This window comes from Aethalodelphis obliquidens, unplaced genomic scaffold (assembly GCF_003676395.1).
Source record: "Aethalodelphis obliquidens isolate GAN/ISIS:26980383/991018 unplaced genomic scaffold, ASM367639v1 scaffold1, whole genome shotgun sequence".
Lineage (NCBI taxonomy): Eukaryota > Metazoa > Chordata > Mammalia > Artiodactyla > Delphinidae > Aethalodelphis > Aethalodelphis obliquidens.
The window spans coordinates 93313034-93340684 of record NW_020837945.1 but is presented as its reverse complement, the minus strand read 5'-3'; the positions used below and the strand labels follow the sequence as shown (position 1 = coordinate 93340684).

Here is a 27651-nt window from a genome sequence, read left to right as displayed (position 1 = left end):
TTGTCCCTGCCGTGATAATCAACGTTTTAATGCTGAAATATTTCCTTGGGTTTATGAGCGCTCTTTTATTAAACAACCTTGACTGTAAGTTCCATATTTTTCTAATATAAAGGAATATTGGGCAGCTTTTCCATTGCATTTATTAGCCCAGTGATATGAAAGTTATAAATATTGTCATGCAGTGTAAATCAAGGTATTTAAAATTTTATTTGCATTTTATGAAAATTACCAAATATTCTATGGACAGGTTACTTGTACGAAGGTAAGCAAATTTTTATATAGCTGTTTTGAATTCTCTACTTTGCAACCTGTCCTGTTTAAAAGTCACAATATATACCATTTTAATTTCTAAAGTATTTAATTTACCATAGTTTTGCAGTGTATAGAGTATTATAGAATTTTAGAACATATATATATACCACATATTTTGTGTGTGTGTGTGTGTGTGTGTGTGTGTGTGTGTGTGTGTGTGTATGTACTCCACTGTTCACTCGCCAGTCGGGTTAGGGCTAAGGTTTTGATTATATATGATGCTTCCATTAGCTGAATAACTTCAGCATTTAATGCCCAAAATTTACCCTGTATTAATTTTTAATAATTTAGATTTTGTAGCAGGATTTTATTTCCATCCCCCTTCAGCATGGAACTAAAGAGATAGAAGGGACCTAAGATATTATTTTAAAATCACTCAACTTTATAATCAAGGAAACTGAGGCTTGTTAGTTCTGGTGACTCACTTGAGGTCACAAAATTAGAGATGGAAGCAAGACAAGAACACAAGTCTCTTGAACCAATGCTTTCTCTTACACTGAGAGAATTTTCATGTCTTTGTAATTAGATTGTTTCCTAGAAGTATAAGATCAAGTATTAGTCTCCATTTTCTTTTTTCATGACTGTCTAATTCCTGTCTTCAGAGACAAGGAGAATTTGACTCTAATGCTAACAAAGAAACAAATGGAGCACATCAAAACTAAACCAGGTCAAGATCCTCTTCACAACAACAATCCTAACACAAAAGAGAATATTGATCCTTCACTCCTACTGGCCATAATGAGACTGTTTTGTCCACCAGCCACTCATAAGATTTAGGATATGCTATCAATTAGCATGCCTCTCTCAAAGAGAAACATTTACAAAAATTAAATGAACGGCTTCTTGATGTGGGAAGTTAATAATGTGCTTGGGTTGGTCTAACTTATTTAATGGCAAAGCACATATAATTTGGAAATAGAATATAAAATATGTTCTTGTTCTAAAGACCCTGAATAATTTTCTGCTTGCACATTGGAGAAACACTAGCTGATAGAAACTCAGAGCTACAAGTATGGGTTTCAGCAGCCTCCAGACTCTTTAGGATGCCACAGAGCTTTTATTCTTGATGACTTAAAATGAATCACCAAAAGGTATCAGGAATACATAGCTGTATAACCAGTAATTATTTCATAAGCACAACTGGGTATTACTAACAAGCTTTAGCCCGTGTTCAGTGGTAAATGCCAACGCAGTTTAGGACCCTTTTTGTTGTGGTTGTTGCGCGTTTCATCTCTATACTTTGTTTAGTTATCTGAAAGTAGGTATTCCTTTTGCTAACTGTATGTATGTTGTTTTCTGATCGCATTTCTTTTTCCTTTATATTTTACTTATTTATTTTTTATTTTATTTTTTGGCTGCATCGGGTCTTAACTGCTGCATGCAGGATCTTCGTTGAGGCATGCGGGATCTTTCCTTGTGGCGCACGGGGTTCTCTCTAGTTGTGGAGTGCGGGTTGTCTCTTCTCTAGTTGTGGCGTGCAGGCTCCAGGGTGCATGGGCTCTGTAGTTTTCAGCATGCGGGCTGTCTCATTGAGGCGCGCGAGGTCAGTAGTTGTGCCGCACGGGCTTAGCTGCCCTGTGGCATGTGGGAACCTAGTTCCCTGACCAGGGACCTGCATTGGAAGGTAGATTCTTTACCACTGGACCATCAGGGAAGTCCTTGATTGTATTTCTTGACTGCTGGTCTTAGGGTATGGATGGCTGGCACCCACAGCATGGTAAGATTGGGACAAGAACTGGGTTCCCAGGCTTGTACTGCTTTTTCTACCAAGAATTTGTTTTATCTCTCGGGCTGCTATGCAAGACAACTTTGAGTGGAAAAGTCAAGGTTGCCCTTGAAAAAAATGTATATTGTAGAAGAAGTTGAAAGAATCCTAGGATGTTTAATATGAAGACAAGACATAGGTTGTATGAACTGACTCTCACCAGAGAGCAACCTGCTCTTGCACTCTACCTATGTAGATTTTGTTTAATTCATTGATAAATCTGGAAAACTCATTTATTAATAGTGTGTTCACTGGACATTGGCTAAGTGCTGTAAATAAATTCTGTTTATTTGTTAAGGCAACACTGGAAAACAAGCATTATTATCTCACGTTACAGATGAGAAAACCTCAGTGAGAATCACCTCACACTGGTCAGAATGGCCGTTATCAAAAAATCTAGAAACAATAAATGCTGGAAAGGGTGTGGTGAAAAAGGAACCCTCCTGCACTGTTGGTGGGAATGTAAATTGATACAATCACTATGGAGAACAGTATGGAGGTTCCTTAAAAAACTAAAAATAGAACTACCATACGACCCAGCAATCCCACTACTGGGCATATACCCTGAGAAAACCATAATTCAAAGAGAGACATGTACCCCAATGTTCATTGCAGCACTATTTACAATAGCCAGGATGTGGACGCAACCTAAATGTCCATCAACAGATGAATGGATAAAGAAGATGTGGCATATATATACAATGGAATATTACTCAGCCATAAAAAGAAACGAAATTGAGTTATTTGTAGTGAGGTGGATGGACCTAGAGTCTGTCATACAGAGTGAAGTAAGTCAGAAAGAGAAAAATAAATACCATATGCTCACACATATATATGGAATCTAAAAAAAAAAAAAAAAGGTACTGATGAACCTAGTGGCAGGGCAGGAATAAAGACATAGACATAGAGAATGGACTTGAGGACACGGTGGGGAAGGGGGAAGCTGGGGTGAAGTGAGAGTAGCACTGACATATATACACTACCAAATGTAAAATAGATAGCTAGTGGGAAGCAGCTGCGTAGCACAGGGAGATCAGCTCGGTGCTCTGTGACCACCTAGAGGGGTGGGATAGGGAGGGTGGGAGGGAGGCTCAAGAGGGATGGGATATGGGGATATATGTATACATATAGCTGATTCACTTTGTTGTACCCCAGAAACTAACACAGTATTGTGAAGCAATTATACTCCAATAAAGATCTATTAGAAAAAAAATCAGTGAGGAAAATACAATCATATGACTTCAAGAAAAGAGGAGAATTTACTTTTAATTGGTGTGCAATACCATCAAAAAGATGGCTGAATATAAATAAAAACGTTAAAAGCTTTGAGCTTCACAGATTATCTTCTACCTGGGTGAACACAGCTTAAAAAATTTAATAAGTTCATGGAATAGTTATTCCACATCTCCAACAGCTAAAAAAATGTGATCTCAATTTATCAGCAAGCTTGTAAATCAATAAGCCATAAGTATCTGTGGGAAATATGAAAGATAACCACAAACCCCTCTAAATTTGGTTTTGCTCATAACAAGTTTTGATTTTCGGATGCAAACAAAAACACAGAAGGAGTCAACATGTTCACAAATTTGAACTGGAAGGCACAGCCTCTATGTATCAATAAATAAAATAACCTCATGGCAACTGAGCAGAATAGCCACAGGACTTCTGGGAATCAAATAGTTATACCTAAATTTGTTCAGGTAAAAGAAGGCCCAAATTGCCTTAGATTTCTGAAACCCACATCATTCTCAAATGAAGGAAAATGAAAAGAAATTTAGAGGTTACTTTTTTTTTTCTCCCATAAGAACTGTCGGAAACCCAAAAAACTTTTTAGGAGGGAAAAAAAGAAAAGGAAAAGCTGACTCTGTTTAATCACCTATGGATATTACTGTAAAAGCAAACCAGCACCATGAAAAACACACACACACACACACACACATTTCTGAAGAAGAGTACTAAGTAAATATTTCTTCGGGAGTGGCTGAGGATTAATTTTCTTGCTTGGTATGATGTCACTCTTTTCGAAGGAGCTTGAATTACCAACTTGCAGATAGATAGGGCTGATGTACAGGTGAAGTGTGCTGCCCCCTGCAGGGCACATTCTGAGGCTCTGTCTCTACTCCACATTCGCGGGCCTCTCACTGTTGTGACTTCTCCCGTTGTGGAGCACAGGCTCCGGACGCGCAGGCTCAGCGTCCATGTCCCACGGGCCCAGCCGCTCCGCGGCATGTGGGATCTTCCCGGACCGGGGCACGAACCCGTGTCCCCTGCATGGGCAGGCGGACTCTCAACCACTGCGCCACCAGGGAAGCCCCTGTCTCCACATTCTTGTATGATCAGGATGCCTGACTTGTTTTAGCAGGACACAAAGCCGTTTATTTCTCAGTGAGAATTAGGGTTTTAAAGGCAGACCACCTCCGAAAAGGTGGCACTTTGACTAGAATTCACACTGAGGTAAAGTAATTGAGTGTTTGACTCAGTTTTCAAAGAAGGCTTTGCCTCTTCACATGTACATGTGGGACTGAGGAGGAGGGACAGTGTGGGGAGAACGGGGGGATGGGGCAGGTATAAAGCAACCGTACCTACTTGACAGTCTGGTCAAATCAATGCCATCAAATATATAGTACTGATATGTAGGCATGAGTTTAATATGTGTATGGTTGAGGCTCCTTCCTCCATCCCTCCCTCCCTGTCTTCCTCCTTCCTTTCTTTCCTTACTTCCTTTCTTCCTTCCTAGTCCCTGGGACACTCACAGAACATCAACAGAAAAACTATGCAAAACTATACAAACAGAAAATAATGTCACGGTCACTATCTCCTTCACGGGAACACTCAACCTTGGATCAAATACATGCCTCAATTACATCTTTCATTTAAAAGTGAACCTCTTTTACTGGCATACTCCCTCAAATAGCATCAAAGCAAAATGAAACACAGGCAGCATTTAACAACGCTGGTAACCATAGAAACATATCATTAAAGAATATATAAACAGGAATGAATAATTAGATGAGAAATTCATTTCTACATTTATCTAAGACCTAGGAAAAGAAGCTCTCTTTTACCTCTCATCTCAATTTGGACACTTCCTCTTTAGCCTGTCTTCTAACTAAAAAGTAGGAGAATTCATAAAATGAGAATTTTAATATTGCCTAGCTTAATGGACAAATCTCTTTGTAGGCAAGTGACTAAAAAGTATTGCAGTACCCATTGTTGTCCAGATGTAACACTGAATGTGGGAAAGGATCCTGATGCAGCCAAGGAGTCTGCTTTCAGGATGGGACATGGGCAAGAAAACCTGACTGACATCATGGTGAGAGGGGGAGAGCAGGTGTTGATCTTTAGAAATGGGAAGCACAGTTTGCCTCATTTACTGGAGGCATCTATATATAGTGGAAAGACTGAGGGAGGGAAGAATCGGGGGCTTATGGATTATATCAGTTACATTGTCAGGTAGGCAGCATCACCTGTGCAGGTCATCTGCCATTCTACCTTTGCACCTAGGGAAGCCCTACATAAACTCTATGGTAGGCTAAGTTGGTTATTAACTTTAAAATAATTATAAATGGTCTTAGAGACCATCTAGCACATGATTATGCAGTGGAATCACCTAGTAGGGGGTCAGTAGGCAAATATGATTTTCAGGACCTTACCCAACTCTAAGGATCTAATACTTCAAATGTTTTCCCAAGTGCCTCTGATGCAGCTGGACCAGTGTTTGAGAACCATTTACCTAAGCCAGCTTCCTCATCATATAGCAGCAGAAACTAAAGTCTAGAGCAGTTGTGGTAGATTACATTGCTGGTCTCAATTTCCCCCCTCCCTGTAGCAATATCATATCAATAGCTTTGTCATGGCTTTTCAGTAAGCAGAAGAATTTATGTCCTTGGGCTTGACCACATGCTTTTCTTTGGCTAATGGAATGTTTCAGGCATGGTATGAGCAGAGGCTTGAAATGTGCTTCTATGGTTCTTCTTTCTCTCTTAGAATCCTGCATTTTGCCATAAGAGGAACAGACATCAGGTAGCCATTGGTCTAAGGAGGATGAGAGACATGTGGATCACACTTGGGCCTCTTTGCAGCTTAGAGCTAAGCCTAACCACGCCCAGCCAAGACCAGCCTAGATCAGTCAAACCCAGGTTAACCTGATGATTATTATAAGTCACTGAGTTTTAGAGTGATTTGTTATACAGCATTATTGTATCAGTAGCTGACTAATACAGAAATGAAGTGATTTACCCACAATTGAATCCTAGCATTGGAACTAGAAGTTATATCTTGTGGATCTGAGGTTTGACTTCATTCTACTGCTCTATATTGCCTGTTTCCTTTTGCTTCCTTTCCTTCATAGAGTGAAGCACAGATATGCATTGCTTCCATAAGATCCCTCTGCTCAGTCTACATTCCCTATATTCCAGAACGTTGTCACCTTTCCTCATCAGAGCTTACCTTTCCTTCTGCATCTTTTTCCTTCAGGATTCTGTTTTCATGTTTCCAAAGAAATGAGGAAAGTCTCAAACTAATTCCCACAACTGTGTCTAGGGGTCACCCATTAATGAGTTAAGCACTTCTAGATAAAATTTCTTTTTCATATTACTTGGGGATGACTAGACACTTAATGCCAAATGGTGGGAATTTAAGCATAATATATGGCAATTGATAGGGAAAATATTTTTAGGTTAGTAGCTTTGGTGTTTCTCAAATTATATCTACTCCAAATACTGTAAGCCCTAGGGACTTCCCTGGTGGTCCAATGGTTAAGACTTTGCCTTCCAGTGCTGGGGGTGCTGGTTTGATCCCTGGTCGGGGAGCTAAGATCCCACATGCCTTGCAGCCAAAAATACCAAAACATAAAACAGAAGCAATATTGTAACAAATTCAATAAAGGCTTTATTGAATATATTTATCTATCTATCTATATATAAATATATATCTATAAAACAACAAAAATCAAATACTATAAGCCCTAGATTGTACTCAGGCACGCCTTGTCCAAATATTTTATAAACTCTCTGTCTGACAGGCTAAATAAATAAATAAATAAATAAACTGTAAGGACAGGCCATTTAAGAGAAATGCTCATATGGTATTTCTATTTTGTTCCTTCTGTGGAAAAAATTTTCACAAGAAGAAAATCTTTAGAGAGAACACATTTTTTCTTCTCCAGAATATGTAGGTGTTTTGTTAAAGGTAATAAAAATTTTGTGGTTCCTTGACCTTACTTTGCCTGTAATTTCATATTAAAGATTTTATTTTTATTCTAAGGTTGAGATATCATAACTTTTTACCAGGTAAATGACTAATATTGGGATGATTTTGCAATATCAAGAAGAAAAACAACTGGATAGTAAAGTTAAGTCTAAGAGGTCAACTTCTGTTCAGTGTTAAGGTAGCCTACATCATTCTCTGGTTAGTGCAGAGAAAGCCTTTAGCTTGCTGCTACCTTGATCACCACTTCTGAAAGAAGAAGCTAATAGCTAAGACCTTAGAATTTGCGTGAAGACACCTGTGAGCACAGAGACCAGTGAGACAAAAGACTCTTGGAAAACTGTAACCTTCTCCAAATATTCCTGTGAATCCCCAACTCAACTAAAGCACAAAGGTTGTCTGCAATTCTGAACTTAAAACACACACACACACACACACACACACACACAAATACTTGTTGAATTAACATAAGCACTGAATTTTTAAATTGCAAACAAAACAACTATACCAAAATATTCTCAATTTTATTGGCTTGAGTTTCATGTCAAACCATGATGGTTTTTGGTACTTTGACGGTATTGTGGAAGAAAAACAGGTTAAGAAGTGATGTCTACTTTAAGTCCCAGTTGTTTTTCTTGGTAAGTATTTTGCACTAGAATATGTGCTTTTGAAGACGGGGTGATGTCTCTTTCTTTCACTGCTGTATATCCAACACATAGCACCGTGCTTAACACATGATCGCTAATAAGTACTTGATAAATATGTGCTGAATGAGTATGAATGACAAATACAATTTGAACGTAAAGAAGAAGGCTATCCACTAACTTAAGAGGAGTCTGGAGACACTGGATTGGAAAGGTTTCAAGCTTGAATGTCTACAGTGCAGTCTGAGGAGGCACTATATGACACTAACATTCTGGGTGCTATTTTTTGCTTTGAGTGCTGGAAGCAGTAAATGTCTCCTGTTAGGCCCAATACCAAAGTGAAAAAGGGCTGTTGGAAAGAGAAGGAGTAGTGCAAGTGTCTTATCCTATGGTCTGTGAACCCCCGAAAGCCATGGAAGTGCTTTAGGGGACCACAAACTGTGCACCATCTTCCTCAAGCATGTGCCTGGGGAAAATCTTTTGTCTCTCAGGGCAGCCAGCTCCTGATTTTGTCCCTTGAAAGTAGACTGATTACACCAAAAAATATTTCTTTTTGGTGAGCCCACCTTGGAAACCATTTAGGCCATTGATATCTTTAAGATGGTGCACAATTTCAATGCCAAGTACAACTTGAATTGGATGGGAAGTCTTGGTATTCTCTGCACAGATGGAGGACCCGAGAAGTTGGCACTTCCTCAGCCTCTGCTGCTTCACTAAGGAAAGATGCTCCACATGTCAGGCTTTTTACATGGGCCCGTGTTAGAGTCAACAGCCCTTCCAACAATCCCCGAAGAGGTCCTTCTACTGCTGTGAAAGTCTTCAACTTCCTCAGAGCCAAGAACTCAAATCATTGCCTTTTCAGTAAATCTTTGTCAAGATATAAGAGCGCACACCATGAGGTTCTTTCCTGCTAGAGAAGTGTGTTGGCAATCCAGAGAAGAAATTTAGGAGATATTTGGTTTGGTTACTCCTTTTAACTTTTTTTTTTTAAGAGAAAAGAAACCCCTTCTTAGAACAAATTGGCTGTGAGAAGTTCATTCCAGGACTAGCTTTATAACGGCTCATATCTTAGTTACATAAATGAGGCAAATCTTTTGATCAAAATGCTGAATTTACTATTAGAGATACTGCTGAAGAATGATGAGTTTTTTTGGTCGAGCTGCTATTCTGAATGAGGTTGCTGGAGTCAGACAGAAATCTGAATTTTCTAATATTGGAGGTGAGACTGATAAAGTCTGGAGAGTTTCTAGAGACAAAAATCTACAGACACTCTGCAAATGGCTTATGTCGTATGAAGGTCATTTTTTGTCCAGATGACTTTAGAATGGAAACAAATTGCTGACATAGATAGCCTTGATAATATGAAGTTAACAAAGATAAGCTCATTGACTTGAGGACAAAGGAAATGATGTAATATGAATTTTGGTATTTCTTGACACATGCCCCATGTGAGATATTGTGAGCTACAGGAGCTCTGACTCCATTTGCTATCAGACTTTGTGAATCAGAATTTTACCTCTTATTGCTACTAAATGAAACATTGACATTGATGCAATGTCAAATATGTTATTTCAGTTTCTTATTCCTGAAAAAGTGTACAACCTTCTCACAAGTGTGAGAAAGCCATAATTCCTTGTCAATGCTGTTTTGTTAACTATGTTTAGATCAATTTCCAATGCAATGAGATAAATAATAGCACATTTTTTTCTGTGTATGTGTTTATGAGTATTGTTTTTAAGTGGATGCTTATCAGTTGAATCAGATTCTCAGAGGGGTTTATGACTCAAAAGAAAGAGAGAGAGAGGAAGGAAGGAAGGAAAGGAAGGAAGAAAGGAAGAAAGGAAGGAAGAAAGAAAGGAAGGAAGGAAGAAAGAAAGAAAGAAAGAAAGAAAAAGAAAGAAAGAAAGAAAGAAAGAAAATTTAAAATGAACAGTCAAGATGGGGAATGAACTGATCAGGCAGCTTGCCCCTGTTTAGTGGGGTTCCTCTGTACTCGTTTCATGGGAGTACTGAAACAAAAGTAGCTGTTATCACCTTTTCTCACTCCGCTTTGCTGAGTGATGCAGACCAGAGTTGGCTCTGTTCCTCACTTTGCAGGAGATAAAGCTGCACAGCAGATAACTCACGTGTCTGAGAGCATGGCTGAAAACGAAGGCAAGAAAACAGGAGTGGAAGAGGAAGGCTTGTTTGTTTTTACATTTCCTGATGCTATTAAATCTAGCTCAGTTCCTGATGCTATTAAATCTATCCTTGGATCTAAGGGTCAGGGGGCTTGGGAGGTAGACTAGAGTTTACTCTGAAGTTCTTCTTGGAATAATTTTATTACTTTAGGAACAATATATAAATACACAAGAGTCGCTGCTTCAAAATGGCTAATTCCCAGCCTGACTAGGGACTTCCCATTTGGCTAATTAGTGCAGAATTGTGATGAGGTCTGGGGGTGTTTGAGAAGAGAAGGCTGGCTGATAACAGAAGATGAGTATCAGGTTGTAGAAGTATGAATGCAGGTACGGTGTGACAAGGTATTTCCAACTCTCTCTAGCTCTGAAGAGGTGATACTATTATAGAATAACGGGTGCAAACACTTTTAATGAAAGTGATACATCCCAGTATGAGCTGTCATATAGTGTAGAGCTTTATGCCTTTTTTCCTTGCTGAGTTGCTGACATGAAAAGTATTCCTAATGCAATTAAAAGGTGTTCTTGAGCTCACCAAGGCAAAGGTCTGTTCTTCTGCATCTAAGAGATTGTAAGTCAACGATCTGTGAAAGTAGGTGTAGACTTGTTCTTAAATTTTTACATTCTGAAAATTTCCATTTCCTGTTTAACATCTCTAAGAGAATAACTGACCAGGGTGGTAGGAATTTTATGTGGTTGAAAGGCAGATATATAGTAACTTCTCCACTTACAAAAGTAGTGAAAATAGCCCCTATCTCTTCAGCCTTAATGGATGTCTACAAATGTACATGCAGACATAATTTCTAATCTGTGATGTGTGGGCGTTCTTACATTCAACAGTGTAATTGCCATGGTGGTTTGGGTAGTGGGACAGCCCTGTCTTTAAAGTTGGCATGGACTGCGTACTCTCTGGCACTGTTCCAAAAACCCCTTTTGACTTAGAACAGAGCAGGGTTTGGGGGAAGATGTATGCATTTGAATTAAGATCAGGGAGAGGGTGGCTAGCAGAAGGAAGTATATAACTATTGAGATACTGGTGTGGTGTGCCGATGTTGAGGCAGGTTAGAAGGGTTTTGTTTATGGAACTTACCTGCAGGATGTGTTTTGTAATTATGTTACTTTTTTCCGTAACATAATTACATTTGTAATTATGTTACAAATTTCCTTAAATTTGTGACATCATATTTGTTTTTTATTGAAGTATAGTTGATGTACAATATTATATAAGTTACAGTTGCATGATATAGTGATTCAAAAATTTTAAAGCTTGTACTCCATTTATAGTTATTATAAAGTATTGGCTATATTCCCTGTGTCATACAATATATCCTTGTAGCTTATTTTATACATAATAGTTTGTATCTTTTAATCTCCTACCCCTATATTTCTCCTCCCCTCTTCCCTCTCCCCACTGATAATCACTGAGTCTGCTTCTTTTTTGTTATCTTCACCAGTTTATTGTATTTTTAAGATTCCACATATAAGTGACATCATACAATATTTGTCTTTCTCTGTCTGGCTTATTTCACTTAGCATAATGCCCTCCAAGTCCATCCATGTCGCAAATGGCAAAATTTCATTCTTCTTTATGGCTGAGCAGTATTCCATTTTGTGTGTGTGTGTGTGTGTGTGTGTGTGTATACACCACATATGTATTTATACATATATATGTATATATGTATGTATGTGTGTGTATATATATATATATACACACACACACACACACACACACACACACACACACCACATCTTCTTTATCCATTCATCTGTTGATGGACACTTAGGTTGCTTCCATATCTTGGCAATTGTGAGTAATGCTTCTATGAACATTGGGGTGCATGTATCTTTTCAAATTAGTGTTTTTATTTTTTTCAGATATATACTCAGGAGTGGGATTCCTGGGTCATATGGTAATTCTATTTTTGGTTTTTTGAGAAACCTCCATACTGCTTTCCATAGTGGCTGCACCAATTTACATTCCCACCAACAGTGTCAGAGGGTTCCCTTTTCTCCACATCCTCGCCAACATTTGCTATTTGTGGTCTTTTTGATGATGGCTGTTCTGACAGGTTCGAGGTGATATCTCATTGTGGTTTTGATTTGCATTTCCCTGATAGTTAGCAATGTTGAGCATCTTTTCAGGTGCCTGTTTGCCATCTGCAGGTCCTCTTTGGAAAAATGTCTATTCAGGTCTTCTGCCCATTTTTTAATCAGTTTGTTTGTTTTTTGATGTTGAGTTGTATGAGTTGTTTATGTGTTTTGGATATTAACCCCTCATAAGTCATATCATTTGCAAATGTTTTCTCTCATTCAGTAGGTGTATGACATCATATTTGGATATACCTGAAAACATGAGGTTTTAGAGCTAAGATGGGCTTTAAGCATAGACCTTCTCAAATGTCTTATGCCAGTTACCTCTTATTTTCTACTTGAAGCGCCTCTAGAGACTAGCCTGTTTTAGGTTAGGTGTTGGTGTTAGAACTTGGACTGAGTCAGATCTGACTTCCTCCAGATGAGGACCGTTTTTCAATATACCACGTTGCTTCAAATTAAAGGAGAAAAAGAGAATACAAGGACAAATAGGTTTTTGTTACTTTTATTAATGCAGAATAGTAAAATAATAGTATTCTTTTTATTCCTTTTTTGTGTAGCAAACATGCACGTATTGGTAAGTGGAGATATTTTTTAGTAAAAAATTTTTATTTTATTTTAGGTAAATAAAATAGGGATATTAATGTTCTTTGAAAGCTAAAGAAAACAGACAAAAATTTATTTACAAAAATTTCAAGCTCTTAACCTATCTTAGGTTGCACCAACATTGAATCTATTTTTTCCTAGTTCAATGTAGATAAAACAGTAGGTACTCAATATATGTTTGTTTGATGAATGAATAAATTGAAACAAACATTTGTTTGCGAACTAGTAAATGCCAGGCCTGCTGAATATCATCTAACCCTCAAGATTCAACTCCTTTCCCACCTTTCTTCAAAAGCCTCTGAAATACTTTAATAAAAAGCCCTTTTCTTTTTACTGTATCTATGCAATAGACATTATTTGCTTATTTTTCATATCTAGCAATTTTTTTACAACTATTTACTTACATACATAAGCAACTGCTACTATTTTGCATGTTCCAGACTCCCCTAGGAAAGTCTTGCACTTATTAGCAAATTAATAATTTTTTGAAATAATAATAATTTTATCTACTTTAAGGTCAATTTACAGGTGTCAAGTATATTAGGACTAATTTAAATCTTTATTTTTAGGTAAATTGAGCTCCAAATATTTAGACAGAACCATACAAATTAATGAGAATTTTATATGATAAACCTAATACTTTATTGTTTACTGAAGACAGCATGTGATATAGAAACAGAAAACTAGGGGTCAAGACACAATAGTGAAAATGTGGGAAAAATCAGGAAGTATCAGACGACTGTTGACAATTATTTCTCACTTTCATATTAGTGTTTTAGCAGATCTTATTCTAGTTGGTTGAAAAGGTTCATGTTCAATAACATTAAACCATCTTTAAATACAAAGAAAAAAATGGCCACACACAGTTTGGAGACGAGAAGATTTGGAGGAGGGAGTTAGCGTCTGTACTGGATTTTCAAATATTTGAAAATATTTCGTTTGGAAGTGGGTTTCCATTGGGTCCATGTGGCCTCACTGGGAACTACTTGATGGAAGTTTTAAGGGAGTAGAAATCTATTTTAATGAGGAAAATAGTTTAATAATTAGCAAATTAGATGTTGTTTTTTGGGGGATAAGTGAGCTCTTCACTTTGAATATATTTCGTCAGAAAGTCATTGACAATTTGTGGGGAGAGGATAGGTTAAGAACAGATTTGTATGTTGCGAAGGAGACTGAACTAGTAAATTCTAAATTTTAAAAATTCTAAGAAATTCTGACTCTCCTCTTGACATCTAATTGACCTTTGGTATGACTTCTTGCTGCCATTTTGAATAACAAATAAAAAAGATGATATGCAGTTTAGTACTGGTTAAGTGTTTCAAATACTACGTTACCCCACAAATACAATGGATCTTTGTATTTTCCTTTGTTATGTAATTGGTAGTACTTCTAGCATCTGCTTTTACAAGTCATAGATTAAGAAGAATCTATGAAAATACAGTGTTCATTTTTTAAAGGATCATGTCATTATAGTAGCATGCCTGGGAAAGTAGTTCCTGGGATGTCTAAAATTTATATTGGGTTGTAAAACTGAAGTATGGGCCAAGGGTTAACAACCTTGAATTTTGCCCTTAAAATTAGTCTCAGAAAATCTACTTCATTATAAATACATTACTACTGAGTAGTGTCCTTCTGATTGATATGCCCAGAGCTACCTTTTTCAGCAGTCTTTTAAGCACCAATCCTTCATTTTGGTTCTAAAAATGAAATGGGCTCCTCCTCCCTAGTTGGGACATCAATTTTTACCTGCCAGTATAGTTTGATGAGTTTGCTTATAGACTGTTCACTTCCTCCACAGAGCCAGAACATGTAGTCAGCAATCATGGCACTCCTAAGAACAAGGACAGATTTTTTAAAAAACAAATTTATAGGACAGAAGGAAAACTATAACAGGCAGTATATATAAATACTGAAGAAGAAGATTTTGTAATGTATAAATGTGACTAGACTAATATTAAGCAAAGCATAAGGCGCAGTTTAGAATGTAGAAAGTAGGTCTTTTTTTTTGGTACCAAAACTAAAACTGTAAAAGAAGCAACACACCATTTGTCTTCTACATTGCTTTTCTGTTTGTACAGTATAAGAATATTTAAAGACTATGAGAGAATGCTTTGTTTTGGTTACCTCTTATTAAGCTTCAAAGCATTTATAGAGTAACATGTATTTTATAGACTCTAGAACACCTTCAAACCTCGCATAGCATATATAGCTAACTATTATATTGGTACTAAAGCATATCTCAGACTTTACCTAAATTGAGGATTATTCACCTCTGATTAAAGTAGTCTCCTTAAAATTGAAAATAAAAAATTTTCCAATTCAACAAACACCCCCCTTCCCTGGCCTTTGTGTTTAATTGAATTAGTTTTGGAATCTAGTGTGTACGACCACTGCATTAGTCTTACTAAGCTGAGGGCATATTAAAAACTATTGTGCAATGGATATTAATTCATTGCTTAGCATCCTTTGGAAAAACAGTTTACTTTTATGGCTGTTTCTCTGCTAGGCCTTTCTTTTCTCCAGAGATTCCAAATCCAATTAAATGTGACTGGAAGTAATTCCAAATTGTCACGTTGGCCAATTAGACATATAATAATCCTGTGTACCTAATCACTAGTACCAAAAGTTTATTTATTTAAGCAGACCTAGCACTGTGTACCCTGAATGTTTTTCTTATCTTTGCCTGCAAGATACGTGTTGTTTCCTGACATAATTGTAAATTGAATTAGAAATTTTCCTTCCGTAAATATATATGTTGTCTAAGGCAGAGCAGCTATAAACTTACTATGGTACTCTGCTGAAGAATTAGAATGTTTAGATTCTCGCTCAGGACAGACAAAAATTAGGACTCTAAAGGTTAACAATGGGAAAAAATACCACCATTTGTAGGATTACGCAGCTCAGCATTTCTCTTTTTACACATGTGGTGTTGGAAAGAAGCTATCCATTGACATTTCAAAATAACTGGCAATAATTTAAGAATAACTTATCTTTCAGAGATCCTTTTATATTTTTCAAAGCCCTAGTTTAATGATAAGATAAAGCGAACTAGGAGGTTTTCATATTGCATGAACATGTACAGGGTAGAAAACAAGTTATAAAAATCAGACTAGAGAGGGGCAAAGTAAATTTCAAATATTTGCATTTTGATTGAAACACTTGTAAAAATTTTCTTCCCCTGACAACCTAAAAAGGAAGTCTACTTGACATGTAGATGCCTGTCACCTAATAGAAATGTATTTTATAAATTGGATTTGTAAGAAATCAAGGAAGAATGTAAAGTCTCACTGCCAAGGACAGCGCACACTGTATGCATACAAGTTGGGTCCTCTGACGTGATGACTTGATTCTGCTCTCTGATTCCTCCTTCCCTCAGCATTTGGATATGTAAATATGGCTCAAGCAAACATTGCTTAATGAGGACACCAGCTATTAGTTAAACCAGGGGTGAGCAACCTCTTTCTGTAAAGGGCCAGACAGTAAATATTTCAGGCTTTGTGGGCCATGACTACTCACCTTTGCCTTTCAGAAGCAGCTGTAGACAATAAGTTAAAAAATAAGGGCGATTGTGTTCTATTAAAACTTTATTTACTAAACATATGTGCTGGGTCAGATTTGGCATGGTTTGCCTAACTCTAAGATAAACAAATTATTAGGTTGAGCAACAGGTGGCAAGCATTGATGTAATTGTCAATCAATAGTCAGAGGTCAGCTTCTATACGTTCTGGTCACAGGCCTCCTTAAATATTTCAGGGACAACATACATATTGTACTAAAATTACTGAGCAGAGTTCAGGAAAGAAACTTTACAATTTTGAAACATGCAAAAATTGTTAAAAGATAATCCTGGATCATAGACACAGAATCTTGAGTTAAGCAAAATCTGAATCGATTGTTTCTATTATATTAGTTATTGCCATCCTTGGATTGGAACAATTGTGAGAGATGAGGAGGTAGGTCACGACAGTGGGCTTCTAGGGCTTTCCTGCATTTGTAAAGATTTTGGTGAGTTGGTTTTGAGTTCACCATTGTAAAATTAGGAGTTTTAGCATTTTTATTAATGTTTTCCAAAAGTTGCTTTTTCTATTATCATGTGTTGTCAAATTGCTACTTTCTTTTTCTTTAAATTTTATTTATTTGCATGATTTAAAAAAATTTATTTATTTATTGGCTGCGTTGGGTCTTCGTTGCAGCTTTCTCTAGTTGCGGGGAGCGAGGGCTACTCTTCTCGTTGCGGTGCGCGGGCTTCTCATTGCGGTGGCTTCTCTTGTTGCGGAGCACGGGCTCTAGGGGTGTGGGCTTCAGTAGCTGTAGCATGCAGGCTCTAGAGCGCAGGCTCAGTAGTTGGGGTGCACAGGCTTAGTTGCTCCGCGGCATGTGGGATCTTCCTGGACCAGGGATTGAACTTGTGTCCCCTGCATTGGCAGATGGGTTCTTAATCACTGCGCCATCAGGGAAGTCCACCAAACTGCTACTTTCTGAAGTATGATTTTATGCCACCTGGGGGCTCAAGTCTTTTTCCCAAGGAACACATCTCCTAATTTATATTGAAATAAGTGAGGAATTAAGATTCATTGAAATTTGCTACCTGCCCTCAGTGAAGCACAATTATTATAATCATAAAAAGATACCTGTGTTAAATAACAAAATATGGTTTCATAGAGCTGCATGTCTGCTGGGATCTTTTTCATAAGTATAGTGTATTTCTTCCAGTACCTGGCACAGAGCTGTGTTCATATTAGGAACACAATTTAGGTTGTAGTTGCTCCAACCCCATTTTATTCCCAGTGGAAATGGCAGTTATACTTTTACCACCCACCTTCCTTTGTCTCGTTCCCTACCATGGTTCTGTCCTACAGCTTAGCATTTATGTATCAGTGTTAAAATTAGTGGAAGAACAGGAAAAGGGCATGGAAATAACATTACATATACCATGCAATATCTGTGAGGCAAGAGTAGCGGTTTTTCATCATGCTGAGTTTTGAAAGGGCAAAGATAATTAATCAACCCGGAGTATCTACAAGGAGTCAAGTACCTGTGGGATCCTGGTTTTGGCTAACTCACCTCATGAGTCAAAAGGAAACAGTAACCCATCACTCTTCTTACTTTTCTTCAGGTATCTTTGTTTACCTTTAGACCAACATCCTAGATGCTAGTCAGTGTGATTCACTGTTGCTTCTAAATGTCCTCCTGTCATCATCTTTATTCTATTCAGCTTATTTTCATTAATCTACTGAATGTTGTAGCTGCACTGGAATGGTAAGATCACATTAGCCAACACTTTTTTTTTTTTTTAACATCTTTATTGGAGAAAAATTGCTTTACAATGGTGTGTTAGTTTCTGCTGTACAACAAAGTGTGAATCAGCTATACATTTACATATATCCCCATATCCCCTCCCTCTTGAGACTCCCTCCCATCCTCCCTATCCCACCGCTCTAGGTGGTCACAGAGCACGGAGCTGATCTCCCTGTGCTATGCGGCTGCTTCCCACTAGCTATCTATTTTACATTTGATAGTGTATATATGTCCATGCCACTCTCTCACTTCGTCCCAGCTTACCCTTCCCCCTCCCCGTGTCCTCAAGTCCATTCCCTATGTCTGCATTTTTATTCCTGTCCTGCCCCTAGGTTCTTCAGAACCAATTTTTTTTTCTTTAGATTCCATATATATGTGTGAGCATATGGTATTTGTTTTTCTCTTTCTGACTTACTTCACTCTGTATGACAGACTCTAGTAGTTTAATATCTGTGGGTTTTGAGATTTACTAAGTGCTGAGTGAGTACCATGATAAGCCCTTTACATGCAGAATGTGAATCCAGCCCACCCACAGTTCTGCACCAGATCGCATCCTGTCTTGCCCACCCATGGAAACTGCTCCAGCAATTCTCTTTCTCTTTCTCTCTTTCCCTCTTGCTCTGTCTTCAAATTTCTCCTTTTTTCCTGGGGCTTTTCTACTAACACACAAAAATGCTGTTCTTTCTACCACCTTAAAACAAAACAAGATAGCCCTCAAACCTCTCTTGATTCACTTCCCTTCCAGTTAACTTAATTCTTTCTCTTAAAGAAAACCCAATCAAACAAAAGAACAAAAACTCCTCTCAAAAAAACTCACTCCAACAAGGCTCTTATGCCTCCCACTTACTGAAACTGCTCTTGTCAATGCTACTGATGGTCTCCACACTCCTAAACACAGTGGCTCAATTCTCAGTCTTCATTTTACACATACTCTCAGGTGTAACTGATGCGATTGTTCTCTCTTCCAGTACCTACTTCCCACTGGGCTTCCACAACTCTGCTCTTTATGATTTCCCTCCAGTCTTACTGGTTGCTGTTTTCAGTCTCCTTTGCTGTTGTCTCCTTTTCTCTCTGGACTCCTAAACTTGGAGCTCCCCAGGGCCCAATGCTTGGACCCATTCTCTTTCTTTCTGTACTTAATCACTTGGTGATCTCACCAGTTTCATGGTTTTAGACACCACCCATTTGTTGACAACTCACACATTTATACCCTGAGTTTAATCCTCTTCTTGGATCTGCAGACTCTTACAAAAGCTGCTTTTCAACATCTCTACTTGGATACGTAATAGGTATTTCCATACCTGAGACCCTGATCTTCCTTTTTTCCTCTTCCCCAAGCTCTAGTAGTCTTCTCCATCTATCCAGTTTCTCAGGCAAAAAAGTTTGGAGTCATCATTGATTCCCCTCTTTCTCTCACATTTCCCATCCAATCCAAGACAAAATTCTGGTCAGGTTATCTTTGACCTATTTCAGAATCCTGCCTCTTCTCACCACCTCCAGCATTACCATCTGGTCCATCATGTCTTACCGGGATTATTGCAACAGACTCCAAACTGGACTCCCTGCTTCTCCCTCCGTCTATTCTCAACACAGCAGACAGAACAATCCCATTAAAATTAGTGCACCAGAGTAGGTCACTGCTGTGCTTAAAACTGCAAAGCCTTCTCTCTCACTCAGAGTGAAAACCAGTCTTTAAAACGGCAGTTGAGCCTCATGCCATCTGGTCACATATTACTTCTCTGATCTTATTTCCTACTTGCTCCAAACTGTCCACCTGCTTTCCTCAAAAAGAATAGGTACTCTATTGCCTCTGGGATTTTGCACCTGACAGTCCCTGTCTAGAATGTTCTTTCCCTAGACACCCCCTGACTCTCTTGCTCACCTCCTTCAGGTCTTTATCAGGTGTTATTTTCTCAGTAAGGATTACCCTGACACACTCCAATACCATCCATACCATTGTTTGTTTTTGCTTTTTCCACAGTATTTATCGCCATTCCACATTGTGTTTATTTTATTATTTTTCATCTTGGTGGTGTTTATTGTTGTCTTCCTCTACTATGGGGGTCAGCAAGCCATGGCCTGTGGGCCAGACCTAGTCTGCCACTTGGGTTTGCTAATTAAGTTTTAATGCAACATAGCAATGCTCATGCACTTGTGCGTTGCTTACATTTTGCCTGTGGCCGCTTTGGTGCTACAGTAGTAGAGTTGAATAATTGTGACAGAGACCTTATGGCCCACAAAGCCTAAAATATTTACTATCTGGCTCTTTACTGGAATGGAAGCTCCCAGAGGGCAGAGGCTTTTGTCTGTTTGATTCACTGCTCTCTCTGCAGTGCCTAGGATAGTGCCTGGCACTATTAGTGTGGCACTATATAGTGTAGTCGTCACTCAGTAAATATTTGTTGATTAAGTAATGAAGCCTTATTTAATTTATTTACATTTAATTCTCATTACAAAAATCCTGAAGCCTACAGAGTTACATAGTTTACTAGGATTGTAACACAAGCAGTCTGGCCCTAGGTCTACCTCACTGTCTGTATTTAACAGAAAGCTTTTGTACTAGAGGTGACATGGGAATGGAGGGACAGACTGGGCTTTGTCAATTTAATTTGTCCAATGTAGAATCCAATGCAACACTCAGCTCAGGGATCAAACCCGTGTCCCCTGTATTGGCAGGCGGATTCTTAACCACTGCGCCACCGGGGAAGCCCTAAAATTATTTTTAACATGATGTCTATAGAAATGTGTCAACAATTATTGTTTTTCTGCAAGCAAATCTACCATTCTTTTGATACTGTATTTGAATTCATTAAAAAAATTTTTTTCTGAAGTCTCATTTACTTAATACATCTGTTAAATATAAAAGGGTCAGAATCTGGCTTTCAAATATATATGCCTCTAAAATAAAAGATTTTTATGTCATGAACTCAGCTTATTGTGAATCAAATACAATTTCTATCAAATAGCAAATACACAATAAAAGAATTTGACATGTTATTATTTATACGATAAGTATCAGTGTTGTTTTCCAAATTAATACTGAAAAAGGGTCACTATGTACAATATAAAGATATTCATGCCAGGTGACTTTACACATTGAATATTTCTAAACAGACTGTGCAATTCTAAAAGTATGAGAATTATTGACATTTCTCAAGGCCTATGTTCAGATTCAAAATTTATAGCATTTCTACTCAGTGTGGCCACATGGTGGTGTAAAACAGTAAGATATGGATAAACAAAAGAAAATCATAGCACACCCTCAGCTGCGTGGTCTCATTGGGCTGACTGGCTAGGACCTTGAAAAGTCATTCGGTTCAGCACCTTGCCTTTGGGCAGGATCACACTTAAATCTTTCAAATGAGACTGATGAAGAGAATCTATTCTGTTTTAAAGACCTTCATGGAAGGGTATTACTCTGCTTTCCTCACTGATTCCAGAGTTTCACAGCCATAAACAGCGTCTTCTGCAGTTTTAGTCTGCAGGCTTCAGCTTTCTATCCAGTGATACTTGCAACCCCAAGTAGACGTTATCCTCTGAATAGCAGTTCTACATATCCTCACAATAATTTATTAATCTTCTCTTCCCTAGGTTAATTAACTCCAATTGCTTTAATCTTTCTCTGTGGGTCCTCTTTGCTTGACATTAGTCAGTTTCATGGTTGTCTTTTCAACTTGTTTCAAATTCCTCCTCCTTTTCTTTCTTCTACAACCAGAAATTGACCTCTCTCAAGAGTCCAAGGACAATCTTATGGAGTTTGTATGCAGCTATTTCATTTATGTAACTGGTATGGGTACTTCTTAGAAATGTATCTATTGGATAGTTTTGGTTTTTTTTTGTTTTTGCGGTACGCGGGCCTCTCACTGTTGTGGCCTCTCCCATTGCGGAGCACAGGCTCTGGACGCGCAGGCTCAGCGGCCATGGCTCACGGGCCCAGCCGCTCCGCGTCATGTGGGATCTTCCCGGACCGGGGCACGAACCCGTGTTCCCTGCATGGGCAGGCGGACTCTCAACCACTGCGCCACCAGGGAAGCCCTACTGGATAGTTTTAACTACAGAATTCTTCTTTATTTTCAACATATTTAACATGTTGTTTCCTTCTTTTTGTACTTCAAAAAGCTCGAGTGTATGTATGTACATGCCATTACTTTCACATAAATTAACATTGATGCAAAGTGCATATTCCTTTTGAATACAAATACACACTAGTATTAAAAAGATTATATTCTGTTTTGGGAGGAGAGCCAAACTAGCAGATTCACTCAAGCAACCACACACACACACACACACACACACACACACACACACATACACGATGCATCTTTTTGCAGGCTCATATATTTTCCACGCAGCAGTCAGCCACAATGATCTTTAAAAAATGTAACTGTAAATTACCTCAATAAAACCCAAGCTCCTTTGGTGGCCTCCCACTCTTGTAATAGGCTGTTCTTGTTTTCCTCTTCAACATATTTTCCATCATCGTCCAGTCAAGTGTGGCTTACTCAGTTGCTGAAAGCAAATACAAAGTTTCCTACCTTGGGATGTTGTGCGTGTGGTTCCTCCTGCCTGGACTCTGTTTTCTCAGTTATTCATCTGGCTGCTGCTTCTCAAGAGTTAGGACTTTAGGCTTTAGCTTAAACATCGATAACCTCTTCAGGGGGGCCTACTCTGACCATTTTATCTAAACAAGTTCTGCCCTACCTCAGCCAGAACCTTATCCTTTTCCTGCATAAGTCTCACATTGTGTAACTTACTTGTTGGTTTACTTGTTTATTACCCTCTTTCCCTAGACCTGTATTACCTGATATGGTAGCCACTAAGCCATATGTGGCTATTTATATCTAAATGAGTTAAAATTAAAATTTAAAATTCAGTGTCTCAGGTACACAGGCACATTTCAAGTGCTCAATAACCACATGTGGCTAGTGGCTGCTATGTTGAATGACACAGAACATCTCCATCAGCACTGGAAGCAGCTCTAGACTAAACCACAGGGAACTACCATTCTAGTGCCTCTTACAGTACCTGGTAAATAGTAGGTGCTTGTGGGGTTAATTTTAAGTATCAACTTGACTGGGCTACGGTGTGCCCAGATATTTGATTAAATATTATTCTAGGCGCTTCTGTGAGGGTGTTTGGGGGTGAGATTAATATTTAAATCTGTAGACTGAGTAAAGCAGATTGCTCTCCCCAGAGTGGTGGTGGTTCATCCGACTTGTGGAAGGCCTGAATAGAACAAAAAAGGCTGAGTAAAGGAGAATTCACTTTCTGATTGTCTTCAAGCTGAGACAGGTCTTCTCCTGCCTTTGGACTCACACTTGGATTGGAATGTACATCATCGGCTCTCTGGGTTCTTAGGCCTTTAAACTCAGACTACAACTGTAGCCCTGGCTCTCCTGAGTCTTCAGCTTGCCAGCTACAGTTCATAGGACTCCTCAGCCCCCATAAATGCATAAGCCAATTCTCTGTATATTTATCTCCTATTGGTTCTGTGTCGCTGGAGAACCTGACGAATACAGTGCTCAGTAATTTATATCTGCTTTTGTTTGTGCTTTGCCCTGGTCATCCTCTCGCCCACTCCACTACCCCTAAGTCATCCGTGGTTCAGCAGGAGGCCCAGCTCCTATAATGCTGTGGGTTTGTGCATTTCAGTAGTTGGTGGACATTGAAGAAGTTATAGTTTCATCTCTGGACCTTTGTAACAAGTCTGCCTCTGTAACTAATTGCTTAATTCTTTTTTTTAACATCTTTATTGGGGTATAATTGCTTTACAATGGTGTGTTAGTTTCTGCTTTATGACAAAGTGAATCAGTTATACATATACATATGTTCCCATATGTCTTCCCTCTTGCGTCTCCCTCCCTCCCACCCTCCCTATCCCACCCCTCCAGGCTGTCACAAAGCACCGAGCCAATATCCCTGTGCCATGCGGCTGCTTCCCACTAGCTATCTACCTTACTACGTTTGTTAGTGTGTATATGTCCATGACTCTGTCTCGCCCTGTCACAGCTCACCCTTCCCCCTCCCCATAACCTCAAGTCCGTTCTCTAGGAGGTCTGCGTCTTTATTCCTGCCTTACCCCTAGGTTCTTCATGACATTTTTTTTTCTTAAATTCCATATATATGTGTTAGCATACGGTATTCGTCTTTTTCTTTCTGACTTACTTCACTCCGTATGACAGACTCTAGGTCTATCCACCTCATTACAAATAGCTCAATTTCGTTTCTTTTTATGGCTGAGTAATATTCCATTGTATATATGTGCCACATCTTCTTTATCCATTCATCCGATGATGGGTACTTAGGTTGTTTCCATCTCCGGGCTATTGTAAATAGAGCTGCAATGAACATTTTGGTACATGACTCTTTTTGAATTTTGGTTTTCTCAGGGTATATGCCCAGTAGTGGGATTGCTGGGTCATATGGTAGTTCTATTTGTAGTTTTTTAAGGAACCTCCATACTGTTCTCCATAGTGGCTGAACCAATTCACATTCCCACCAGCCGTGCAAGAGGGTTCCCTTTTCTCCACACCCTCTCCAGCATTTATTGTTTGTAGATTTTTTGATGATGGCCATTCTGACTGGTGTGAGATGATATCTCATTGTAGTTTTGATTTGCATTTCTCTAATGATTAATGATGTTGAGCATTCTTTCATGTGTTTGTTGGCAGTCTGTGTATCTTCTTTGGAGAAATGTCTAGGTCTTCTGCCCATTTTTGGATTGGGTTGTTGTTTTTTTTGTTATTGAGCTGCATGAGCTGCTTGCTTAATTCTTTGAAAGTTGTCCCCGAGACCAAGTCTCTACCTTTTGCAGACCAAATCTAATTAATATGTTCCTACCTTGATTATCATTCCAGATGTGGTTATTATGGAGTTCTAGCCACGCTTGCTCCTGCAAGATTGTCCAGTAATGGATGAGAGTTTTTCCTGAAGTTCACTGTCTGCCTACTAGCCTGGAATTTCAAATATTGCCTGTCTCTAGATTCTCAGTTGATAACCATTACACGCAACAACAGTAATAGTATCGTTATTTGTAACAGCAACCAATATTTCTTGAGTGCTTACCATGTACATAGTAATTGCTTTTACATCTCATTGAATTCTTAGAACCAAGCTATGAAATGAGGAAACTGAGGTTCCTCAAATTGAGGAGACTAGTTTTCCAAAAAAGCAGTGAAAGGGTCAGAATTGAAACAGATACGTTTGTCATCAAAATTTGGCCTCTTAACTCTGGTAATGTACTATTTCCATAATGCCATTCTTTTCTTGTGCATCTTCTACAAGACTTTATGAACTTTTGTTGGAGTTCCTTGATGCTAATTTCTTGCCAAACTGTTGACTTCCCTGGTGGCACAGTGGTTAAGAATACGCCTGCCAATGCAGGGGACACGGATTTGAGCCCTGGTCTGGGAAGATCCCACATGCCGTGGAGCAACTAAGCCCTTGTGCCACTACTACTGAGCCTGTGCTCTAGAGCCCGTGAGCCACAACTACTGAAGCCCCTGTGCCTAGAGCCCATGCTCCACAACAAGAGAAGCCACTGAGACGAGAAGCCCGCGCACCGCAACAAAGAGTAGCCCCCGCTCGCAGCAACTGGAGAAAGCCCGCGCAGCAACGAAGACCCAACACAGCCAAAAATAAATAAATAAATACATTTTTTTTTTTTTAAAAAGGTTGATGGAACAGGTTTTCAATTTTTTAAGGTTGTCTTTTACTTCATAACATTTCTTAGTCGAGACTACATTATCAAGAGCATTTTTCCTTACCGATCTTGAGCAGGGTAATTTTTTGGCTCCAAAATGAAACAAAAAAGACAAGCCAGAGGAAATCTGCCCAGTGGTGGAAGAGCGTGTTCGTCTTAGAAAATGTTCCCTCAGGTGTAATAGCCTAAGCACCAAATAGTGAGGGAGAAAAGGAAAGGGGGAATGTTGCGTGTGTGGTCCTATGTGAAGGCTGAACCCAGGTCATGGGGTCATGCCTCTTACTCTTTTAGAACATGCTTGACCTTGGACAAGTCACTTAATCCAAGTCTTCCTCCTAACATTCTGTGGTCCATTTCTAGAATGAAGATGATTTTTAATAATACCTATATTCTGGAAGGGTGTGTGTGTGTGCGTGTAGAAGTAATAATATTTGTAAAACGGTTTGAAATCTATGAAATGAAACCTACACATTTTAGGTTGATACCATTGTTATTAACATTAGTGTTGTCAACCAGAGGGTGAATGTGGTGATGGTGAGGGTCGCAGGTTGAATCCGATGCTCCCAACTCAGGCAAGCTTGGTTTCTGTACTGAAAGGATAGGAATGGTGTGAAAGGTCAGAATGAGTTGAATGTAGAGCTCGGAGAGGGGTAGCTTATACCTGGGGAACATCTTTATATGGTCGAAATTGTTACACAGGACACTTGTGACCCGAGGAGAATGGATCTTTAAAAACAATTTTATGGGTAGCATTCTCAATTTAATCCAAATAGAAGAACCGCCTTAACAAAACACCATTACTAAAAACAAAACCTATTTGTGAAAATCTCATCAAGATACAATAAAGAATCTGTTTTCCAAGTGTTAACAGCTCACTGGTGGAAGACTGGCGCATTCTTCCAAGACAGCAGAAGGTTATACAAGTAACATAAAAGCATTTGCTGATTTTTATGCATGATATGTATTCAGTGAGGACATTAGGCAAAATTATGATGTGTTCAGACTTGCTTTCTGCACTTTTCTAGAGCCCTTTAAATAGTTCATGCCTCTGTTCTGGCATCTCTTTTCTTTCCTTCCACTGTATTCTGTTTGTAGTTTGGCCACCAAAGATCCCCCACGATGAAACCCACCTCCCCCTGGCCTCGGGTCAGTACTATAGGATTCAGTTTCTCCCTTTCTCAATACCTTCCTTCATTCAAGCATATAATTTTTTCAAGGTAGCGGTACATCTCAAAATAAGTAGATAATTTGTGAGGCATCAAAAAATCTCCTGTGCCCAAAATGTTTCCCTCAATGACTTAAAGTACCAAAAAATGACACATTAGTCACTTCTTTTGGTTGCAGTATTGAATGGTCTTGTACATTTGTGTCTTTTCTGAAGATGAAGACATTATCTTCATTGATAACTTTGAAGAAATTATTTTCATCAGATTAAGGGAGAGGCAATCCAGTGCAGGGATTGAGAACTCAGATGTGGGAGCTGGACTGCCTTTGTTTGAATCTCAGCTCTGCCGTTTGTTCTCTGTATAACTTTGGACAAGTGACTTAATCTCTTTGTGCCTCAGTTTCCTCATATTACCGTGCAGATAATAACAGTTGCCAACTTCATAGGATTGTCAGGAGGATTAAATGCGCCATTATATGTAATGCACATTGAGCAGTGCCTGATACTTGGGAAGCACTCAATTTGCAAATTCTTATTCTGCCCAGGCACTAACACTGGTATTTAGGAAAATGAAATACACATTGCTTCACTGAGGAGCTTATATCCAAACAGGCTTATTGAGACTGCTTCAAAAGTGTATTGATTTTCTCATTATCAGTAAAGTCATTTCTTGCACTTGAAAA

General features: G+C 38.7%; 1 protein-coding gene across 1 annotated transcript in view; it reads right to left on the bottom strand.

Annotated features, from left to right (window-relative positions):
• SPATA16 (spermatogenesis associated 16) overlaps positions 1 to 27651 on the bottom strand; it is a 226556-nt gene that overhangs the window by 74533 nt on the left and 124372 nt on the right. Inside the window, exon 4 of the mRNA XM_027111622.1 lies at positions 14550 to 14634. Within this exon, the coding sequence (XP_026967423.1) occupies positions 14550 to 14634 (85 nt within the window). The remainder of the gene's footprint in view (positions 1 to 14549; positions 14635 to 27651) is intronic.